At 45.2% G+C, this 22,646-nt stretch overlaps 1 protein-coding gene across 2 annotated transcripts in view; it reads right to left on the bottom strand.

Annotated features, from left to right (window-relative positions):
- Nucleotides 1–11,701: 11,701 nt before the first annotated feature.
- Nucleotides 11,702–22,646, bottom strand: part of PIEZO2 (piezo type mechanosensitive ion channel component 2) — a 441,466-nt gene continuing 430,521 nt past the window's right edge. For both annotated transcript variants that reach the window (XM_045527221.1, XM_045527222.1), the window contains 7 exons: nucleotides 22,205–22,393; nucleotides 21,761–21,853; nucleotides 20,257–20,429; nucleotides 18,715–18,843; nucleotides 16,896–16,975; nucleotides 14,186–14,369; nucleotides 11,702–13,226 (listed from right to left, as the gene is read on the bottom strand). In XM_045527221.1, coding sequence (XP_045383177.1) covers nucleotides 12,974–13,226; nucleotides 14,186–14,369; nucleotides 16,896–16,975; nucleotides 18,715–18,843; nucleotides 20,257–20,429; nucleotides 21,761–21,853; nucleotides 22,205–22,393 — 1,101 coding nt within the window. In that variant the 3' untranslated portion in view covers nucleotides 11,702–12,973. The remainder of the gene's footprint in view (nucleotides 13,227–14,185; nucleotides 14,370–16,895; nucleotides 16,976–18,714; nucleotides 18,844–20,256; nucleotides 20,430–21,760; nucleotides 21,854–22,204; nucleotides 22,394–22,646) is intronic.

The raw sequence follows: 22,646 nt of genomic DNA, 5'->3' as shown, positions 1-22,646 counted from the left end.
AAGGAGCCCGCCTCGCTGCCACCATCGTCATAATTTTGAGCTGCTGCTTCTGTAACCGGGATGACCTCTTAGTTTTATTTCAGACCCTTCAAGTTAATCTAAACTTTTATTCCTAACTGTTTTCCACACCATTTCTTACACTCATTGCTAGGCTTTTTCCTGGTGAAGGCTTTATTTTTTTTTAATTTCAGCTTATCATCATGGGGGTACAAAAGTTCAGGCCACATCCACTGCCCTTGTCCCGCGCATCGCCCCGAGTCCGACCTTCAAGCGTGTCCGTTCCCCAGACAGCGCAGCGCGCTCGTCCCGCAGGTAACCCCCCCCCCGCCCCCCGTGTCTGTCCCCGCGAGCCGAGCGTGGCCTTTGTCCCTCTTCCCTGGCTGGTAGTTCCCGCTCCACGGGAGCCCTGCTGAGCCTTGTAGGCAGAGCTATTATTCAGTAGCCCCGTTAGAGTTTCTTATTAGTTTTACTGGTTTTCTGTGTAGATTCTGTTGGATTTTCTAAGCAATTACATCAGCAAAGACAGGTTGTTTTTTATTCCTTATCATTTAAACTTTCTCATTTCTTCTATCATCTCAGTGTCTCGTTGCTTTCCTGCGGCTTGGCCGGTGTGACGTCTGTCAGCAGCGCTGGTAACCGGCATCCTTGCCTTCCTCGTGGCTTTGCTACAACGCCTCTGAAGTTTTACTGTTACATTTGTTAGATAACCTCTATCCTCTTAAGGGAGTTCCTTTCTGTTCCTAGTTTACTAAGAGAGTTTTATAAATAATGAATAAGGATTGAGTTTTATCAAATGCTTCTTTTCTGAATATGTTGTGATGATTTTACTGATTGTTTCCTTTTATTTGATCATCCTTGAATCCATGGGACCTTAACTAGTCAGGACATAGTATCTCTTTTTAAAATTTAGTACTAAATTTGATTTTCTAGTTATTATTTTTACATGTTTATAAATGAGATTTCATAATCTTTTTAAAAATTGGCTTTGTCGTTTAAAAACAATCCAGATTATATTATTTAATAGCTTCAGGGCATTAGTTATAGAGCTTACCTTATTTTGTGCATCACTGAATCATCTGGTGTAAGAAAAGAATTAACTGTTCTTGAAGTTTGGTAAAGCTCACTTGTAAAGCTCATGAAATTGAACTCTTTCTTATTTTCTCAGGGGGGAGAGATATTGATTATTGAGTCAATTTTAACTATTAAATGATTAGTGCTTTAATTCTATTTCTCCATTTCTTCTTGAGCTAAAGTTGACAATTTATATTTTTATATATGTTTGAAGAACATATTCCATTTAAGTGTTCAAATATATCAGCGTATAATTGTTTATAATATTTATTTATGATGACTTATTTTTATTTGTATTTTTTCTTTCTCTTTTAAAAATTTTAGTTAGCCTTGGTAGAGCTTTGTTTATTTTTTTTCAGAATAAAAATTGGTTTTAGTGTTACTCTTTTGTGGTTTTGCTTTTCTTTTTATGTATTTTCTCTCATATTTATTATGTTTTATCTTTGACTTCCTTTAGGTATTCTCTGTTCTATTTCTATGTATTCTCTATTCTATCTTGAGTTAAATGTTTAATTTATTTATTTTCAGTCTTTTTGATTAGTGTGTGAACTTAGGACCATAAGATTCTCTTTATTATATCACTTTACTTCCATTCTATAAGCTTTGATATTGTTATGGACTGAATGTTTGTGCCCCCCCCCATTCAAATGTTGAAATCCTTCTCCTACCAATGTTAGGGCATTTAGAGGTGGGGCCTTTGGGAGGTGACTAGGATTAGATGAACCCCATCCCACCCTCATGAATGGGGTCAGGGCCTGTAAGCTCCTAGACTGCGGGCTTCTCTTTGCTCCCTCCCAGGTGGGGTGCAAGGAGTTGGCAGCCTACAGCTGGAAGGGAGCTCTCACCGGAACCGACCGTGCTGGTACCCTGATCTCTGCATTCCAGCTTCCAGAATAAGAGATACATTTCTGTTGTTTATAAGCCACCATTTTGGTGATAGCAGCCTGAGCCAACTAAGACAGATATGTAGCAGTTTTATTTCTGATGAGTTTAAAATGTTTGCATTTCATTTTTTTAAACTTGTGAATTATTTAGAAGTTTATATTTTCCTACCATAATGTAATAATTATTTTTGGTTAGTCATTTGTTATTTAATTTAATATTAGTTTAAGAATATGTTAGTTAAGATGGGCTGGGCCATGCTTTGATAGCCCCCAAATTACTGTGGTTTAAAGCAACATTCGTATCTAACCTACACGATATGACTGTGGAACGTTGGCGGGGGTCTGCTTGCTGCAGCTACGCAGAGACCCAGGCTGAGGGAGCAGCCGCACTTCGGAGAGTATCAGTTGCCAGTTGCAGTGTCAGGGGTTAAGAGAAAGAAAGCTCCGGAGAATTTCCCCAGGGGCAATTAATTATCGCCTCTGGCCAGCAGTGACACAAACTGCTTTCGGTCTTGACTCATTGGCCAGAACTCATCAGGCAGAGCCAGGCGCCGTGGGGTGGGGTGGGACACGCAGTCGTACTGTGTGCCTGGGAGAGGGGAGGAGCCCGCCGGGTGAGCAGCACGGATTACATCAATTGCTAGCCGTTTCTTGAAAGTTTCTTTTCTTCTTGGCCAAGTTTTATAATTGTTCCACATATCTTTGTAGAGTTGATATATTTTCTATTTTGAGAAGGTTGAAATCTATAAATAACTGATGTGAAACTTCTGAGCTGAGTTATTCAAGTCTTACTTATTTTTATTCCTCGATCTGTGAGTTTCTGAGTGAGCTGTATCATAACCTGCCAGCGTGGCTGTGGTTTTGTCAATGTCTCCTTGCAGTTATGTTTCTGTACCTTTGAAGTCGACACGGTTAGGTCCCATGTGTTACTACGGGCGTTTGGTCTCTGTCTCTATCGAAAGTCATACAAATATTGATTAAGAGCGTACATAATTTCTCTACTTGTTTCCATCTTTACTAATCGTCAGGGCTGATGCCGGTAGTTATTTGTAGCCAGCCATGCACGATGCCATTTAATCCTTTAACATTATTTATCCTTAACGGTATGTGAGGCCACTGTGGGCTTGTTATTCCTGACTTACTGTTGAGCACACACGCTCAGGAAGATTGTGCAACTGTGCACCTGCCATAGCCCCAGACCACCAGGAAAGCTGCCTTTTACTTACCTGTGTAGCCTTAATACCCAGCATGGAGGGGGAGCCAGGCCACCTTGGGGCTGAGGGGAACAAGAAACATTACTGGTGTTTTGCAGAGGCTTCTGCAGTTTGTAAACTCCCTCCCTCTAATTCCTTCCCTAAAACATGTGTCCCCTTTTCTGTAGCTCACTTTTATATTCATTTTCACGAGGAATCCTATAAAGCAGCCCCTGGGGCTGATAATTGACGTTTATACTTCTTCTTCTTGAATCTGTTGGTTCAGTTCCCCTTTGGAGTTTCTACGGGGCTGCTCTCTGCCCCAGACCCAGGCTTGGGGAGGCTCCCGAGATGACTGCTGTCTGCAAGGGCCCTCGTGGCAGCCCCCAGTGTGCCCAGGCTGCAGAGGGGCCGTGCTCAGTGTAAGAAGTGATGCCAGAGGTCTTTCCTCCATTTTCTGGGGTTCCCCCTGCTTTTCTCTTGCTCTCTTCTTTCTTGCTTGCTTTCTTCCCGCTTTCTGGGTTTATTGTCCCAAGCACAACACAGAACAGAAACTGCTCATTGTTAACCTGCTGTGGGGCTGGGAGCAACATGAACAGTGCGAGTGCTCATCTGTGAGGTTCCTTACTATTTCCTGCTTTGCGTCCTTGGCACAAGGCAGCACATCCCTCACTTAGCACTGCTGGTTTGTACCCCCTGGGGCCTCGTGAGCGCGTTAGGACGGCCTGGCCCCTGCAGCTCCCTGCACATGGGCTGGGGGCCTCAGAGGTCAGACTCTGGTCAGCCCCCCGGGCTGGGCGGGGAGAATGTGCGGCTTGGAGCAGCCACGCTGAGCAGTCGGCCGGCCAAGACTCCCGGAGTTGAGGGAGGCAACCCCACAACTTCCCATGGCTTCATCTACCTCTGTTTTGCATACAGCCTTCCTACAAGGAGATGAAACAAAAAGCACAAAAATAAAAATTTCCCAGAAAAATACCTTGCTGTGATTGAGATGGTATCAAAAATATCAAAAGATAAATGAATTATGAAAAATAGCTAGTAGATGAAAACTAGCTTTCTTTAGAAAGATTTTGTGTCTATATCCCTACGCTTGGGAACATATGTATTTATGACTTCGCTTTGGTTTAGGCTTGGTAAACAGACTTGATGGTCTCTAACTTTTGAGACTACTGCATCCTATGGACAAGTCAGGCCTGGCCCAAGGAGCAGGGCCACCTGTGTGGGTCCTGGCTCTGCGGGCGCCCTGCCAGGCGCTGTGCCTGCCCAGGTGGCTGCAGTCCCCCACTCTCACTTCTTCATCTTTCTCACTCCTCTGCCTTCCGTGTGTCAAACTGCCTCCCAGAGATGACCACCCGTAGCACAACTCCAAGGCGACGTGTTGTCTTCCCGGTAGTGTCTGTGTTTAGGCATTCTCTCTAGTTAAGGACAGCAAATTTATTTCTTCTTTTCAAAATCCTTTCTGGTATAATGCAGTGGGAGGGAAACGATTTTGCCTGAGGTGTGAGAGATGTCTCAGGTTTCCTGAGTGCATTCCAAGTAGGTGACTCACCGCCTCCTCTGTCAGCTCAGAGGCCAGGCCTGGGGCCACCGTGTTGCCTCATTTATTATCATTTATTAATGAGGTCAACCAGACACTTCCAATTATTAGCTACTTGGCTCTAAACCGTCAGCCATCATTTTTTAAAGGCTGCAGAAACTCTTTGGTTTTCTCAATAAACTTGACCTAATTTTCCCATTAGGCATTTGACTTACACCTGAGAAAGTGTAAATGAGGAAGTGAATGCAAGAGAAGTAGACGGGTTACCTTCCATGTCCGGAGCTTCAGTGTCTCAGTGTCTTAAAGGGACCCCTCCTTGGGGGTGTTGAGAAGAAGACTTAGGGGCAGGCAGGGGGCATGGCCATCTCGGCTGGGAGAGAGGCAGAACCAACCCTTACTGAGCACCTTCCACATGGTAGCATGACACGTTGGATCCAGAAAGATCTAGAGGGACCTGCTAGAGAGCAGTATTGGAGGGGTGCCCTCCAACCTGGCTGATGTCAGAATCACCTGCACAGTTTAAGTACGTATAGATTCTTGGATCCTGACCCCCCAAGCCAGAGTCTTGGGGGCACTGGGAAGCCAGCTGGCCTTTGAGCCCCCAGCCCTGCAGGGCTCCGGGTGGATTTGGACGCTGTGCAGAGAGGCCAGGAACCTTCACCGCTCGGTACCTGACACGCTGCCGGGGCTGGGCCAGCGCGTTGCACTAGCGCACAGTCACAGCGATTGTGGACCGACTGTTAGTGGTGCAAAGCCCGACCACAGTCAGGCATCTCTGCGGTCTTAGAGAAACAGTATCCGCTTTGTTTGTTCAATCACCACACCCAATATGAATCTCAAACTTTCTCATTTTGGAACAATCACACACAAAAAATCAGATTCATTTGAAAGGTTCCTAAAATCTTGACCTGCAAATTCTAGAGGTTTTACCCTTTTGATAGGACGAATTCCAGTGCACACAACCTGTAAGATTTCACAGGTTCTGGTTACTAGACTGTAGACCAGTCCTCTGTGACTAGGCCGTAACTGTAAAGCTTTATGGCTTCTTGCAGGGGTAGTAAGGAGAAAGGCCTAGAAATAAAAGCAAAGTGGTCTGGTGGGCACAGATGGAGCACGTCCAGGCTGTCTGCTGCCTACAGTGACAATGGTCACTGCCATGTCCAAGTTCGTCGCCACAGGGTCACATCCTCACACGGGTGACTCACCGTCTCCCCCATGGGCCCCTCTGGTGGTGCAAGGCTCCTACACCTGATTGAAGGGCTGTGACTCAGAGGAGCAGCGTTCATGTCACCTCGTGGCTTTATTGATAATAGACATTTGTGGAAATCATGAAACTGTGTTGTTCAGACACCCACAAATCTCAGGTAAATTAATATTCCCATGTCAACCAATAGCTCCTTTGTTGCAAACATTAAACCTACATGCAGAGACAAATGGGAAAGTAGGACTGGCCGATAGAGTAAGGACAAGCATTTTTCACCGTGATATTAATGAGTACTTTATTTCACCCCTAAAAAGTCACGTGATTTTCCCTGGTCTGTTGGTTGCTTTGCAGGGTGGTTGCCTGCCATGGGCAGCGAGGGTGGCTCAGCACTGGCCACAGCCCACCGGGCGCCACATAAACTGTCTGAGTGTGCAGTTCCTCACACGTAAGATGGGAAAAATAGTACCTTCCCTCGGGTTTGCTGCGAGCATCAGCCGAGGTCGTCGTGAGCAGCACTTAGCAAGGGGCCTGTGCCACGGACACTCCCAGGCATGTGGTTTCTGCAGGAGACACAGGGAGGAGGGGACGGCCAGAGGGCCACACGGCGGGAAGCGCCTCAGCCTCTCTGTCAAACCTTCTTCCCTGGCAACCCCATCACGGTCAGGGACAGAGAGATGACCTCCATCCCGGAAGGTCACTGGCCCCCTTTTCTCTTTGCCTTCTGGCTGATCCCAGGAGTAGCCCTTCCCCAGAGGCCGACGGTCTTGGTGGCTCGGGAAAGCGCTCCTCCCTTGCGGGGTTGACAGCCACGTGCCCCACCTCAGAGGCCCCCTGGGCTTGGCGATTGCAGGTGAGTGGACTGGCAGGTGTCTTCCCTTGCACAGCAGAGGCTTTGAAGCACGTGGCTACTGTGAGAGCAGGTGGAATGAGGCAGCTGGTGAGGCCAAGGGAAGATTTCACCAACTGTCAGTGCCCAAAAATGCCCCCAAATCTCATTTTGATTGTGACAGAAGAAAACATAGAAACTGCATTTATTAAAGCACTGATCTTAATAGTAACATTTTTCCATAGTGCCCATATCTGTAAGCATTGCCCTATTCGTGTGATCCGTTGATGAGAATATCAAGGAATAAGGAAAGACCAGGCTGCCAAGCACAAAAATCAGGTTCTCTGGTTGGGTGGAAACCTCAGAGATCCTAACTCTGTGGATGGTTGACCTGGGCGGCACTTTGGACCCAGATGCCTCTCACTGTCCACCTGACCCTCTGCTCTGAGAGCCAAGTGTCTGGAGAGAGGGCTGGGTGGGGTGCAGAGGGACGGTCACCTCCATCACCCTGATTGCTTGAGAAATCCAGTGACACCCCATGTGGGAAAGAGCGTGTCTCATCCTCGTACATTTCCCTGCCAGAAACTTGTTAGCCAGGGCAAGAAATATTGTGGGAGGCACGGAGATTAGCTAGATTAAAAATTGCTCATTGGTACCTAATCCCACACCAAGTACATGAAACAGGCCCTTGGGAATCCTGGTGCTAGTCGTGGTCTGACAAGTGGGGGTGCTCCCCGACAAGTGGGGGTGCTCCCTGACCAGGGCTCAGCCGGGCAGGTGGAGCGAGGAGCCAGCAGGAGGGCTGGGCCTGCAGGGCAGGCAGCAGCTTCCCCAGAAACTGCACCGGCACTTCGGGCACGTCCCTAAACCTCCCTTCTGTCTCTGACTCCTCATGCTTGTAGCACATAACCATGAGAGCTAATGCGGACTGAGCATTGTTTATGTTATTATTGTCCTAGCAGCTCCCAAATCTGTCTCCAGCCGTCCTTCTCTGGCTCCGTGGAGGAAGGCAGGGTCTGGGTGGGAGAGGCAGGAGCTGTTCTATCTGGCTTTTCCTGAACACCTTGAACAAACTCCATCATGGGCCAGTCCCGGAGCGCTAGGATGGTTTCACAGGTTCCTCTGTCTCTTTCCCGAACTTCCCTCCAAGACCCTCAGTGAGTGCTTCTCTCCCTTTTCCTCCCCCTCTGGTCCCCTTCTGGCATCTACACTGGCCTGGCTTCTGGCCTTCTGTGATCACCCTACCTGCCGAGCCTCTCTGGAATAGGACTTAGTCTTGCATAGAAGAAAACACAGGGTCTCAAAAGTCTTAATGCAGGTGCAAACTGTAATGGTTTTAGAAGTATAAATACCACAAACTTAGAAAAGGCAACATCGTAAAGGATAATAAATTTAAAATTTAAGATACTGGTATCTTTCCTATTGACATTCAAGATAACCACCGTCTCGTGCTGGCTGGCAGGGGCGGGGAACCTGCGGCTTTCTGATTTCAAGATTATTCTTTTTTAAATACCAAAGGAGGCAAGAAAAGCTTCATCTTTCTCTACTCCACCCTTTTTAATAAAAGGATTTGTTCTGTAAATTTGGATTCAGTCAAAAGACTGCAGTCAAGGATCCAGAAGGCCACACGTGGCCCCCAGGCCGCAGGTTCCCCACCCCTGCCGGGGAGTGTAGTCAGTTTTCAGATGCAAAAGCTGAGCAGCAGCCTGAGGAGGGTTGCATTTGAAGGTTCTTCAAGGAACATCCTACCATGAGAGGTCAGAGGGAGACGGGCCGGGGAGCGACACAGCCTCTTTGCTGCTCCCTCAGGCTGCAGAGGCCGTCTGGACCTGTCTCACATGCAGAATAAAAACTAGAATGTAACATTCAAATCCACATAGCTGAATAAGTGTGGAATATTTAAATAACTAAACTTTCAAATGAGGATTTCTATAAGTTTGCAGTATTTATACTTCTGATTTGGGATACCCTGTAGATAGACTCAAATGCCTATATCAGAAAGGAAAAATAATGAGTTACGTACCCAAGAAGTCAAAAAAAGAATGAAGAAAAACACAAGGAGGCCAAAAAGAAAAAGAAAAAAAATGAGATATGAACAGAAATTTATAAACTAGAAAGCAAAGAAACAATAGGGAAAATCACCAACCACTCTTGGAAAATACTAACAAATGAGATAATTAAAGGCCAATTTGATCAATAAACGTGATGACTGTCTTAAAATAACCCTTTAATTAATAATAAATTTTTTTTAAAAGTCTCTGACTCAAAACCATGCAGCCTTCGGGAACCAGGCTTCTGTGCGGACTGACTGCGCGAAGGCAGGTTCATGCCAAGAAATTAACTTGACCAGGGCAATGTAATCGCTAATCGTGAAATTCAGCGTATTCTTCCCTCGTTAAATACTGTGTGTAGAGTGGTGGCCACCTAGTATCGAGGCTTCCTCAGTCACTCCCTGTTTTCTCTCCCCACTACAACAGCAGTAAACCCCCAGACGAGAACTACGCCAGCAAGAACAAGCCCCAGGCCCCACGGGATGGCAGGACGCGTGTGGCACGGCCCCCACGCAGGAGGAGGAAGGGAGAATGGATGGTGTGGCAGAGCTGGGGTCGGGTCCCCCACATGCGTGATAGACCCTCAACACCGGGAGGGGTCTACACGTTCCCATGGGGGGTGAGGGCAGGGGTCGGTGGGCTGAAGGGGCTGGGCCACGCTAGGCCTGTGAACTCTCCAAAGCGACCAACTGAAACTCCTTCCCAGGACAAGGCCCCACGTCACCCTCGTCTTCCTCGAGGAGAAGGCTCTGGGGATAGAGTCCATGTGGACAGCAACAGCTGACCCCGGGAAGAGGGCCCAGGCAGAGGGGGCGGAGGGGGCGGAGGGGACGGAGCCTGGGGGTTGGGCCTTGGGCAGCAACACGTCCAGACCACAGCACAGCGGCTTCCGGAGCCGCAAAGATAGAAGAGCTTCTGCCCCCAAAGTCAGTAAAACAAATGTCCCACACAAAGGAGCAACAGAAAAGGACGGTGTGTAAGTCCAGGACCAAATGCTATCATCAGTAAACAAAGAATAAGAAGGATCACGTCCTTTGAGACTATAAACATTTGCCGGAAAGAGACACTCAAAAAATGGGTGAAAACTATAATCCAATATTTCAAAGTGAGCTAAAATATATTCAGAAAATAATTAAGGACATCGAAGAGCAATAAAAACTGAATTAGAAAACTCAAAATTGAGGTGTTAGAATTCAGGAGAAATTAGTGAAAAAAGACAACAGTTACCTCAGAAGGGCTGACTATGTTGGAAGGACGCCAGGAGAACAATGCCACAGATGTGGCAAGGGAGGGTCGCCCACTGCCGGGCCAGCTGACCTGAGCTGTCTCTCCCAGCGAGTGGGAAGAACGTGCTGGTGCTCAGGGGATCACTCCCTCCTGGGACCTCGGTGTCCCGTTTGAGTGACAAAGAGGTGATGCTGCCGCCGCAGCATGAAGACAAAAAGCCAGGACCTGAGACCCCTCAGGCTGAGGGTCCGGCTTGCCCACCAGGCAGGCTGCTGGGCCGGGCATGGAGGACGGGGTAGGAGGCGAGTCTTGCATCTGGCTGCGGAGCTGAGATCTCCCAGGAGCCCTCTGCACACCCACATGCCCATGCTCCTGGGTCACGGCTGTGTCCCTCAAAAGCAATCACCTCCAGCCTGCAGGGACTTGTCTCGTCAAAGCCTCCAGCTTAGCTGGGGCCAGCAGACAGCCACTCAGCTCCCGAGTTCCCGCCATGTAGTTGACGCTCAGTTGTGCCTGTGTCTCGGGCCAGCCCCTCCCTTGGCCTGGCCCCGCCTTCCTCACTGACCAGGGTACTCCCAGGGCCACTGCCCCAAGAAGTGCGCCTGTGACTCCCCTTCTCAGAGGCGATGGGCAGAGAGCCCAATCTCAGGTAGCAGCAGGCCACTTTAGTTAAGGGAGCATCTGCCTGGCTGGGTTGGGCACCCTTTGAGGCTTAGAATGGTCACAGTGGCCAGGCCAGGACCAGAAGCTGGGATTCCGCACTCTCGGAATCTCCTTTCTAGCACACACCTCCCTTGGCCAGCAAGCTTTCCTCAGTATCTTCCTCTCTTACACACCCGAACTTTTTTTCTTGAACCCTGGAAATTATTTTCTTGAGAATATTTCAGTTCTGGTGCCCTTTGACCTTCACTCTTTCTTCTCGTGGGCATTTTCCTATGCCTACTCTTTCCTAAATCTGCTTTCTGGAAATTCCTTGTTGATTTTTTTAAAAGAAAGAATTGGCTGGGCATGGTGGCTGACACCTGTAATGCTAGCACTTTGGGAGGCTGAGGCAGGAGGATCGCTTGGGGCCAAGGGTTCCAGACCAGCCTGAGCAACATAGTGAGACCCCACCTCTACTAAAAATAGAAAAATTAGCCAGGCGTGGTGGCAGCACCTGTAGTCCCAGCTACTCGGGAGGCTGAGGCAGGAGAATTGCTTGAGCCCAGGAGTTTGAGGTTGTAATGAGCTATGATGACACCACTGCCCTCTTAGCCAGGGCCACAGAGCAAGACCCTGTATCAAAAAAAATTAAAAAAAAAAAAAAACCAAAAAAGAACTCACAACCAAATGTACACACCATGATTCTTCTTGTTGTCGAGGAAGAAGCACTAAGTAGTTTGAGTTTATTGCTGCTATGATGGAAGCAGTTTCTCTCGGCAGGGTGGAAGCACGCTGGCTTTCACAGTGTAAGAACAAATATGTACTAATTAATTCTCTAGAAGGCACTGAACATCATTTGAACTCTGCTGTTTTTTTTTAAGCTCCATATTCATTATTAAAGTTTCTTCTTTGGAAATTACTTTGTTACCAGTTGTCTCCTGCTCATATAATTCATATGAGCACTCACATGAGAAAAGAAAACAAAACCAGTAAGAAGTGGACTGTACTGAAAACAATCACTTTTCCTATTTTGTGCAAAAAGGCAGAATAAGGAGTATTCTTACAATGACTTTGCAAGATGTACTTTATTTTAACTCAGCCCTGAACCCAAACTACACAGGATCAATATTTTTTACATATTCTAGGCCATTCGATGATTTGTCTCAGAAACTGTATTTTAATATGGAATGAAAACTACATTTCAATCATAAATTTTTCATGCTACATTGTTATTTAATGAAGAGGTTGTATTACCAATGATAATAATTTAAGAAAAGGCCATTTTTATTTCCCCAAGCTCAATATACATATTTCTTCCATAATTATGAACTTAAAAAAACCCGTCTCAAATGTAAAAATGTGAATTGGAATATGTAAACTCTTCAATATACCTGAAAAACAGGAAGGAAAATGTCATATACTGGAAAAACCATTGCCTTAAGTCATGGAAACGGGGGAAAGCACGTTGAAGGACCAGGAAGGCGGAAGAGTGATCCTGACCTCAGTTATTAAAGAGTTACAAAGTCAAAGTGTTCCAAATACAACTGGGTTGGCCTTTTTTTAAACATTTCTGTCTCATGTCCGTTTTCACGACAGCAGCCCTCTGAAGCCGAACGGTCGCTCTCACTGAAGCCAGTCACAACCGACCTCAGCAGAGCAGGCGTCCACGTAATTTGTTTTGCTGCTTTATTTTTTTCCTGAGAAGTCACTGGTGTTTAATGGAAAGATTTCTTATTAGTCTTCAATTAAGATAAGGCAGTAAGAGTATCACTAATGTTATCTTTTTGCTTAGAATGAGGCTTGTCCTTCCACTGGCGTCTTCATGAGTCCTTGGTTCCCTCTCCCCACGCGTGCAGGAGCTGCCAGCCTCCTGCTGCCGTTGCATATTTTAAGTGTGCTGGAGGCTCACCCACCCTCACCACGGCCGCCCGGCGCAGGAGAGCTGCGTGTTGCGTTGCAGCGTCTCCCTGGGAAGGGCGCTGTCCCCACAGAGGAAACACGTGGCATCTTTCCTTCCGACTTCTTCTCTTCTGTTTCTCTGAGGGAGGGGACCCAAGAATGATTCCTTCACATAGTCAATCAGAATGCAAGACGCTGTTGACCAAAACATAAAGCAAGTAGCCCTGATTTCGGAGAATTGGAATTACAAACAAGGTCTTCAACAGCGCCCTAGCTTGCAAGGTAGCTTTCACTGCAAAAGGAAGTCAGCTCCTTTTGGCCACCTGTCAGAAGAGAAACCATTCCCATTGAACTAGAAATGCTTAGCTCTTATGAGAATATTGTGCTTTTTTAAAAAAATTCAAATGTTAACTTTATTTGCAGTCTGTGTCCTTAGTCTTCAATTTGTTTTTTCTCTAGTCCACTTGATCATTGTTTCTGGAGAACGGTACAGGAATATTAACTTCGCATAGAGATCTTCTTCTAGTTCCAGCTCCCCTGTCTCTCGAACTAAAAAGATATCTGTGCACAACTTCAAAATCCGATCCACATTTGGAAGCTCTTCAAACATAATGGAGTGAGAAATCCCACTGAAGAATTCACGGACAAATTTCCCAATCACAAGGACAACTGAAGCGTATAATCCCATGATACTGAAAAAATCCAGTAAGTAGAAATTATATATAGCAGTTAAATATGGTTAATAAAAAGCAAGTCTAAAAGAAAAAAAAATATCACTTTCCTTCAAACTCCATAGAAGATAGAAGCTCATGAAAGCTTAAATTTTTTTCCTTTGGTGAAAAAAAGCTACTTTTTTTTCTGATTAAAAAGGTAAGTCATGTTCTTTGTAAAAAATATTCACATAAGAACTATTTCACTGAAAGATGAAAGTCCTTTAAAATCTCACATTCTGGAAATAACCAATGGTAACGGTTTCATATATGAACTTTAGACTGTTTACTGCATATATTAAATGCATAAACTATAATATATCATGTAATATATTATCTGTATAAACTATATAACATATCTGGTAAAAATGCAATTATACTGTATACACTCTTTTGCAGAAGGCTCTTTTGCCTTTATGAATATTGTCTTTCTCAGAGATTCATTTTCATAATAAAATTCTGAGTGAAAAGTGGTTTCTTATGAGGCTAACTCTGAGAAATTTGACAGTTTATACTTGTGTCTTATAGGAGATAATGTGTGTCTTAGGATTTAAGCATCAGAACATGATGGGATGGTTTGGAAGTATTCAAAACTGTGGCGAATAGTGGATCTATAGGTCAGAAGACAATCTAAACAGAAAAGTAATAACTCTATGCCAGTTTCTAAATGCAACACTTAATTGCATCAAACCAGGCCATAGCAGGAAGACAGAGAGTAAAGAAGCCATATGCCTGGGTTGTGTGAGTCATGGTTGGTATTTTGATCTCTTTGGAACTCTGATTTCCTTATTTTTTTGAAATGAAGTTGTCACAGATGTGTGAATTTTAATATTACAGCTATAAAATTGGAAAATTCTAAGAAGATAAAGGTTTACCATCCTCAACTTCATATGATACAGAAGTAGACTCTTATAACTGTTAATTGTTGAATAAGTTCTTACCCATAGCCAGCCAGGAACCCCAGACTGGGAGGGCTGACTTTGTCATTGAAGACTACCAGTTCCAAGGCCTGAGAATGCTGATTGTATATTCTATTTCCAGTCAGGTTGAGAACCCACCACTCACTGCTAGATTTAGTTGTATTGTCTCTGGACAAAATGATGGTGATATCCATGAAATTATTTTCTAAAAGGGGAGAAAAATGAAATAAGTTACCATGACAATTTTAGGATTTAATGTACACCGATAGTCCTCAGACGGCAAGACTGGTTACTAGCTACAGTGTGTGGCTCAGGGATGAAGAGGACGTATGCAAGAGTGGGCCCTCTGTGTGTGCCTGATTTTTCTTTCTCAGTTAAAGAGGTCAGTTGCTGGGAACATGGAGCCGCAGGTAGACTGTGGAGGATCCACCACCTGAGCAGCTGTGCAGATAATCCCAAACAACCCAGTAGACATTTAAAACCCAAATCACTGACTATTGATTGAATTGACTGATTCACTCATCTGACCAGCATTTCTTGAATGTCTCCTAGGAGAAGGGCACTCAGTTAAGTGCTACGGGGTTTCAAAATTGCATGTAACATTGTTCCTTGTTTCCATGGGAAAAGAGCATGTACACAAGAGCCCAGTTGGGCATGTGGCAACCCCCATAGACCAGCATTGGCAAGGTCTATCAGCCTGGAGAGACCACTTCTGCTTGGAGGGATCCATGCTCGCTCCATGGGGGAGACGACTTTTGAGCTGAGTTTTGCTGAATGAGAACTTCAGTAGTTTGGAGATGGGGAGGGAAGAGGAGATCATTTCATGAAAGGCTGATGGCATGAAGCTCAGAAAAGTTCTGAAATCATAATGTAGGGTGTCAATGATTGCTTTAGTCGGAGCATGGAGTGAATGCCAAAGAAAAGTAACAGATAGGGCAAAGAAAAGCAAAAAAGCTTGGAGTTACATTGCATGGTCTTTCTAAGAAGGTCCTGCTCCCACCAAGGATAATAATATCCCCTCTGAGAAACACGGTGGTGAAATGTATATTATACTCTGGGAAGGTAAGAACCAGGACAGCATTATTTCATGCTAAATCCCTAGATCATAGGAATCCAGGGCAGTGCTTGGCAAAAAACGTCTGCTGGATAGATTGATGGATGGATGGATTGATTGATGGATGGCTACAGTGAGGAGTAGCAGGATACTGGCTAAGCCAAAGTCCTTATCAAGGAAGAGTGTGAACCACTCAGAACACTTTGGAACAGGAAGAATGTTGGTTCTGAAGCCCCGAGACAGTTATAAGGAGAAAAACTGGGGCCTGGGCCCAGACAGGCTCAGGTTTGGATCCACTTGCTGTAGGGCCTCAGCTGAATAATTCCTTCCCTGAGCCTCAGTTTCCTCATATGTCAACTGGTGATAACCATCAGCTTATGCCAAATGTACCCTGTGTGAAGGTCAGAGAGGACTAAGAGTGGCTCATCATATGAGCTGCTGTTCTGGGCAGGATCTCAGAGGAGCAAGGCTGCACAGTCTGGGGAAGAGGAACATCATAGGCTTGACCCAGAATCACTCACAGGCAGAGAAGCCGGCATGGGGAGAGGGACACAAGGTGTAAGAGAGGGAGGAACTCAATGCTGCTGCAGGAGGGGTGGGCCGCAGCACACAGGGAGAGGCTGACCTTGGAAAGGAGGGAAGACACATCTTTCTTTGAGCCCGAAGAGGGGAGGAAGGGACTTGTGAAACTTGGCAGCAGACAAGAGCGTGCAGAGGACTGAATAATGTCCAGGAAGAGCTTGTGGAGGGACAGAATTATTTTATGGGGAATGACTGATTGTGGAGCAATTTGTACTCCCAGAATGTCCATTTCTAGAACTATTCCTGACTGAAAGGGAAATACCAAACTTCTCAACGTATCTTGCAATTACCTTGCAAGACACACATTCACCGCGGAGGAAGGAAAGTGTGTGGCTGTGGCGTCTGGCCCTGCGCTCATCCCCCAGACCCTCCACTGTGCCTCTACCGGGGCAACCTCCACATGGTATTCTGGCTGTTTGCTGACATCTGCCTCTTCCCTGCTCACGGTGAGCAGCACCTGGCCCATTGCCTGGTTGGTGCACAGGGAAATGACCTGTGCTGGCGAATGAGTGGATGTGCGCTGGATAACGACATTGCACTTATGCCTTTACCAGATGTGTACATCTACTCCTGGGCCAGGTAATAAAGTCAAGCAATTCTTGATAATTAATAGAATTCAGAAACATCAATTACTACCATCACTGTCATACTGGAAAAATACAATCACTAAAGCACCATTACTGAGACTTACTAACTTATCCTTGGGCTGAATCACGTACATTTCATGCTATCTTTTTACTGTTCTTATTGTCAGGGGGCTCATATTTAACAATGTATGAGGGAGTTTTCTGTCAAAGATCTGGGTGCTAAATAGAAACAAGTCAACAGACTGATGAATCAGTACTGTGACTCACTCCCTGTGAATTAAGTCAACCAGGTTCTACATCAATGAAAAAAAGAAAATGGAGAATGCAGCTCCCAGGTGTGGAGTGATTCCTTTGGGCTAGTGAAGGCAGGCAGGGGTTTTATGCTTCTTGTCATAGCATAGGAATGATAACTACAAAGTAGCTTGATAAAGGCTGAAAATGCAAACTGTTGAAATTGAATAAAAGTAGGATTTTAAAAAGTTCTAAGACAATTTTTTTTCATGCTTACCAGACAACAGTTGCTTTATAGGTTTTGAGTTAGAATCACTGGGTGCTTTCACGTAATATGGATAGATCTTTTCTATTGTCCTGTGTGCATTAAGGAAAAAAAGACGTAATTAAGTTTAAGTTGTTTTACACACCGAAAATAGATTTTCGTTGCTATTTTTGACCTCCTATCAAACAAATACTGATGAAAGCTTCATGTATCTGTACAATGTGTAGACATCATAATTTATGGGTTTCCATTGTAGTCAGAACTCTCTGAAGTGGAACAGATTCACTGGGTTCCATCCAGATCCGCACGTAACTTTGCACACAGCTAGGTAACAGCTTACAAACAGCTGCAGGCATTTCCTAGCATCCGTGGCTTGTTTCTGAAGCCAAGGGCTTCTCCTTCTTGCTAGGATCCTCTAACTCTTATCAGTACTATTGTGCACTCTTCAAATTTTAATTTTTAGGATTTCAAAAATATCTGTAATCAAGCAGACTGCAGGAACTGATCCAGTGGAGGGTGGGGGTGGGGAGAGCTGGTGGCCTGGACCTCAAGTGGCTTCTGCCTCTCATGAGCCCAGTGACCGTGAGCACCTGGGAAGTGACGGGGAGGGTGTGGTGCTCCGCAACGGCCCTTCCTCTTTAGCCATTCATGACACGCATCTCAGCCAGGGAGCACTTGTAAGGCCTGCAGCGGGTGGTCCTGACATTCAACACATTAAAATAAATAGGGCCCAGGAGGACTGATGGATAAAACCAGCGGAACCGCTGGTGAACATCTGGACTATCTTATTTAGCAGTTTTGGACCAGTATCATTTTTTTTTCTTGCTAGTTCTTATATTAGAATCTAAACATCACAGCTTATATCTGTTTGGAAGGGAGTATGGATGTGGCAAGACAATATTCTGAGAGATAGTTTTTTTCTTCCAAATTTCCTTTCACTCCTTGTCTCCTCCCTGCCCCAGACCCCAACCTCACCCCATTTTGTGACCCAGGGGCAGGAGTAATGGTAGAAAAGGGTCTCAGAGTGTTTCTCCCTGGATTTGGTGATTATGGTCAGGTAAGAGCAGGGCTGGCCACCAGAGCTGAGACCCACACTCCCTGGGCTGGGCGGCCAGAGCAGGAGGGGGAGGAGCAGAGCGTGACACTGGTGGGTCCCTGAGAAGGAGCCCCAGGCCCCAGCTCCTTCCCGTGAGGGCGATGGGTGAAGTGGGCACCCAGGCTCAGGCGGCGGGCACGGCTGACAACAGACTGGAGTCGTTTCAGCGCAGTCCCGTGTCCCACCTCTGAGTAGCCCCCGAAGGCAGAAGGAGCCCAGTGTCCCCAAGGTGCAGGAGAAACGGAGCACCTCTGGCCACATGTCACATCTGGACAGGTGGACCCAGGAGAATCTGCCGGAGCTCCCACGCCTCCGAATGGCATGAGAATCAGCGCAGGGATTTCTGTCTGGTGTGCTCAGGAAAGGGACCAGACGGCTGAGGAGAGAGCTGTCCTGCCGCGTGGACCGCAGACCGAGACCTGGAAGAATAACATCCCTCTCCGTGGAAGCCCAGCAGGCCAGCACTCTCCTGCAGACAGAGCAGCTCCCTGGAGCCTGGCGCCTTGCAAGCCGTCACTGAGAATGTAGACATAACGCGGGGAGAGTGGAGAGAAAACCCAAGGGCTAAGATTCCGTTTCTCTCACCCAGCAAAATGGGGCTCCAATAGAAATTCACTTTCTGCTACTGAATAATGAAGGAAGTTGCATTTCTTGTACACATGCATTTGTACACAGAGATTTTGTATCAGCTCCATATAACTATTTAAGCTGTATTAACAGGAAAAATAAACTTACACTGGGGTTTTTGAACTTTCTGTGTTGTTGCCAGCTATCATTTTAGCGATACTTTCTCGAGTAATATTTTTAAGAGGAAAAGAAAGCTTATCTGTTGCTATTTCTGATTTTGCACCCAGACTTAAGTTTCTGTAAAGAAAAAAAAATAAGCTTAATGTCAGTGATTATTCAGAAGTCTGGAAGAGAAATTTAAAAACTCATTTGACTCTTAATTTTATTAATTTCACCAAGTTTTCATCGGGCCCACACCCTTTTGGTTCACCTCACCTCTACATCCAGCTTTCTTAGACAACCAAGTTAATAAAACCCAGGGAGGCCACAAACACCTTTAAAACAGAGGCGAAGGTGAGGAGGCGGAGTCTGCTGACCAAAAGAGAAACCATCTTGATATTCTAATATGAATTTCTGGAACATTCTTATATTAATCTAATGATGTTAGTCTCCATGGTGACTAATATAGTCCATGTCTTAGACTATTTGATCAGAAGTTGATTTTTAATTTTGTTGTTATTTTTTGGTGGCTCTTCAAAGAAAAGGCTAGGAAGTACATTTTTGGTAATTTGTACAGAATTGGATATGAGGAGTTTGGGACACTTGAAAGAAGAAAATAAGATTAAAGAAGTTCTTTAGATTCTGAACAGCCCCTTTTGAAATATTTCTTCACCATTTCCTTGTGAATTCCTTTTAGACTCTAGAGGCTTTCTTCTGCACCTGTCATTATTCTTTCTTAATTCTAACTAAGAAGTTGGTATCATGGACCAAATGAACTTACTACCTGACTGCCCAAACAAGCTTGCTTACAGTCCCCAGTTATAAGACTGTGATGAAAGAAACTAAGCTAATCAGCTACTGTATTCTGCTGAGGGCCCCAAAACTGTGTCATTACACTGTTGGGTTTTGGGATGCAATATTTGGATGTAAGAACTTTTACTAAGACATGCTTTGTCTAAACAAGCAAAGACAAAGCAGTGGCTGTGTGCTGGCCATGGGCTCAGGTTAGGTGGAAAGAGATGTTTGTCTCCTCCTCCTGGGGCCGCCAAGCTGCCCTCACACCTCATGCCTGGAGAAAAGACCTGCTGTGACGGGCAGGGCTTCGCAGTGTTGAGGGATGCAGGCCATACTCTGGGCTCACAGAGGCTGCAGTTTCTTTATCATTAAGACTGAACTTTAACCTTTCATGGAAATCTTACAATTCACACCCAGACGCTGTTTGATTTTATAAACCATCACACCCTCTTTCTTTTTTTTCTCTCTCTCTTGCTCACAGAACCCATCGCCTCTTTTTAAAAGCTGAAGAGAGCAAAACAAAAACAAACACACAAAAAAACACACAGGAAAACTAAGAAGTTCTTAAGTGGGTCAGTGATTCCTGGGCAAGTCATTATTTAATACTATCTTTAGCATTGAAGGAAAGTTCCCAAGGGTGTAATGATAAAGTAAGATCCTAAATAATCTAATGTTTATATACTTCTATCCTCCCACCCCACCCCCAAGTTCACATTGGGGAAAGGGAGAAATTATGCATGGAAATACAGTAACTACCTCTGAATACTCCATGAAAAAACAACAGAGAAGCTACTATTGGGGTCCATGAGTTCGTGTATCATTTTCTGCTTACTGGGAGGGCTGATGGTCCACAAAGAATTTGAGTTTCCTTCCAGTTCTGCTACTGTTATGTCTTCTTTTTCATAATTTTCCAGAAATTGCATAGCACCCTATATGTGCACAAATACACATGCATAAATAGATTATATACATGATGCTGTACAAAGAAAGCGATTACTCTTCTTTTAACTGATTGGAAGAGAAGATATTTCCCTATGTAGAGAGTGCTTTTATGAGGGACAGTCTTGAGTGTCCACTGCACTGACTTAGCTGCCCTGCTCAGAGCAGTGGACAGTTCTCAGTCACACTGCCCACCCCCGGCGGTGGTGTCACTACCAACATTCCAGCTACATAGTCATTCCAATTAAACAATGAAGGGAAACCAGATAATTTAATGCTGTTTTGCCTCTCCACTAAGAAGGAAATTTATCAACTATGGGGAACGTCTCTTTCAGGAGAGAGACAAACTTTAATCCACCCAGGACATCCCAGCCCTATCCATCGGTCAAGATTAGTTTTGTTGGTGTGCATTATAGGTGACAATTTTACAGAAGAGAAAAGCATTTCCTTGGCTAATCATTTTCTTAAATAAAAAACATTAATTTGTAAAATGAGTTTTTGCCGTAAGAATCAAGTTTTCATATTACAAAAAGTTTGGAATATACTTAAAAGAATAACATCAGTCAAAACTGCCACCAGCACATCGTCATTGTTTTTTGTGGGAGGGGATGTGTTTCTTGTTTTTTATCCTTTAAAAAAATAATAGTCCCCTTTTTCATTTATGTTTTAGCTTGAGAAACTGTCATGTCATTTATAGACTCTGTAATGAGTACTTTTTATTACAAAAGAAGTTGCTTTGAGAATCATCAGACAACATAGCATGTCGATAAAATAAAAAGTGAAAACCCCTTCTCCCATTCTGACCACACTAAGGTGACCAGTGCCAATCAAATTCATCTAATACATCTGCCATAATTTCCTCAACCAGCTTCTGTTTGTTGAACCTTCAAACTGCTCCAGTTCCTACTAATACAGAGAACGCACTCACAAGCAAGTGCCTACGTACAGCTTTCCCACACTTTGGATGACTTCTTAAGAAAGATTCCCAGAGTGGACCTACTAATCAAAAGTTCAATATCAACATGTACCACAATTTAAAAAGTTAAACAAATTTAGAAATGGATCAATATCTGTTGAGTTTACATTAAAATGTTCTAAATTAAAATCATCTGTATTACCACTTCTGTCCAATAACAGACATAACTTCTTAGATGATCAAAGTAGCCAGTGGCCAGGAGTACAACGTCTACAATGATAATCTCTGAGAAGTCCTCCTCCTCCCACCACTCCAGGCCACAGCAAAGCATACAATGAAATGACAACCAGTGAGCTCACCTAGGTGAAAGTTCTTCATAGAGATCTACTATAGGCATTTACTTACGGTGTCCCTAGAAAAATTTTTTATAAATGCATTGAACGTGGGCTGGTCCATAACTTTCAACTGGCTTTGCTGGGCACTCATTGTGAAAATAGGCTGGAAAACAAAGACACACAGTGTTGTCAATGTCCTGAGCTCTTCTCTGCACCCTGGCCTGAAAGCAAAACATTTACATAGTGTTCTGTCACCCACTGATCACCCTGATGGCACCCGGCCTAAGAGATCTCTGTTTGAAGTGATTACTCCTGTGCTCAAGACCACAACAGAATATTCTTCCAGCGTCTTTTGCACCTTATTTCACACAACATGTATTTGCCGAACAGTCAGAACGTAGATAGGACAGCTGGATGGGCATCACATAACCAAGCACCCTCCAGGCGAAAGAGTGCTGCACTGGGCAAGGCTCAGGCAGGCAGGGGAGACCTGGAGGACGTGCCCGGGGATTACCTGGTACCCTCCCAGGGTGATTGTGACAGAGACGTCCAGGGGCTGGTTGATGACCCCAGCCACAGATTTGATCAAAGACATGAAGAGAAGAGGAAACCAGACGATGCAGATGAGGAGGACGATGATCATGCCTCCCATGCCATACTTCACCACCTTCTTCTTCTTCTGGCCCCGGGGCTGAGGGTATCTCTGCAACAGAAGGGTCAGACAGGGCTCAGGCAGCTGTCCCTGCAGGAAGCAGGGTGGGGAGAGGGCGAGAGCTCTTCCCACTGTGTCGGGGAACGTGCCCTGATTCTTCTCTGCTCTCATATGGGGATAGCAACCTTGTCCCAACTGTGGGACGAAGTTAGGTAGTGACGTGAAGCTGTCCTGAGCTCCCTACATGTCCCCACGGTGGTACCATAGGGGACCAACACGGGCTGAGTGACTTTCTCCCTTTCAA

Source organism: Lemur catta, chromosome 16 (genome assembly GCF_020740605.2).
Source record: "Lemur catta isolate mLemCat1 chromosome 16, mLemCat1.pri, whole genome shotgun sequence".
Classification (NCBI taxonomy): Eukaryota; Metazoa; Chordata; class Mammalia; order Primates; family Lemuridae; genus Lemur; species Lemur catta.
Note: the sequence above shows the minus strand (reverse complement) of the source record. Positions and strands in the feature narration are given on the sequence as shown.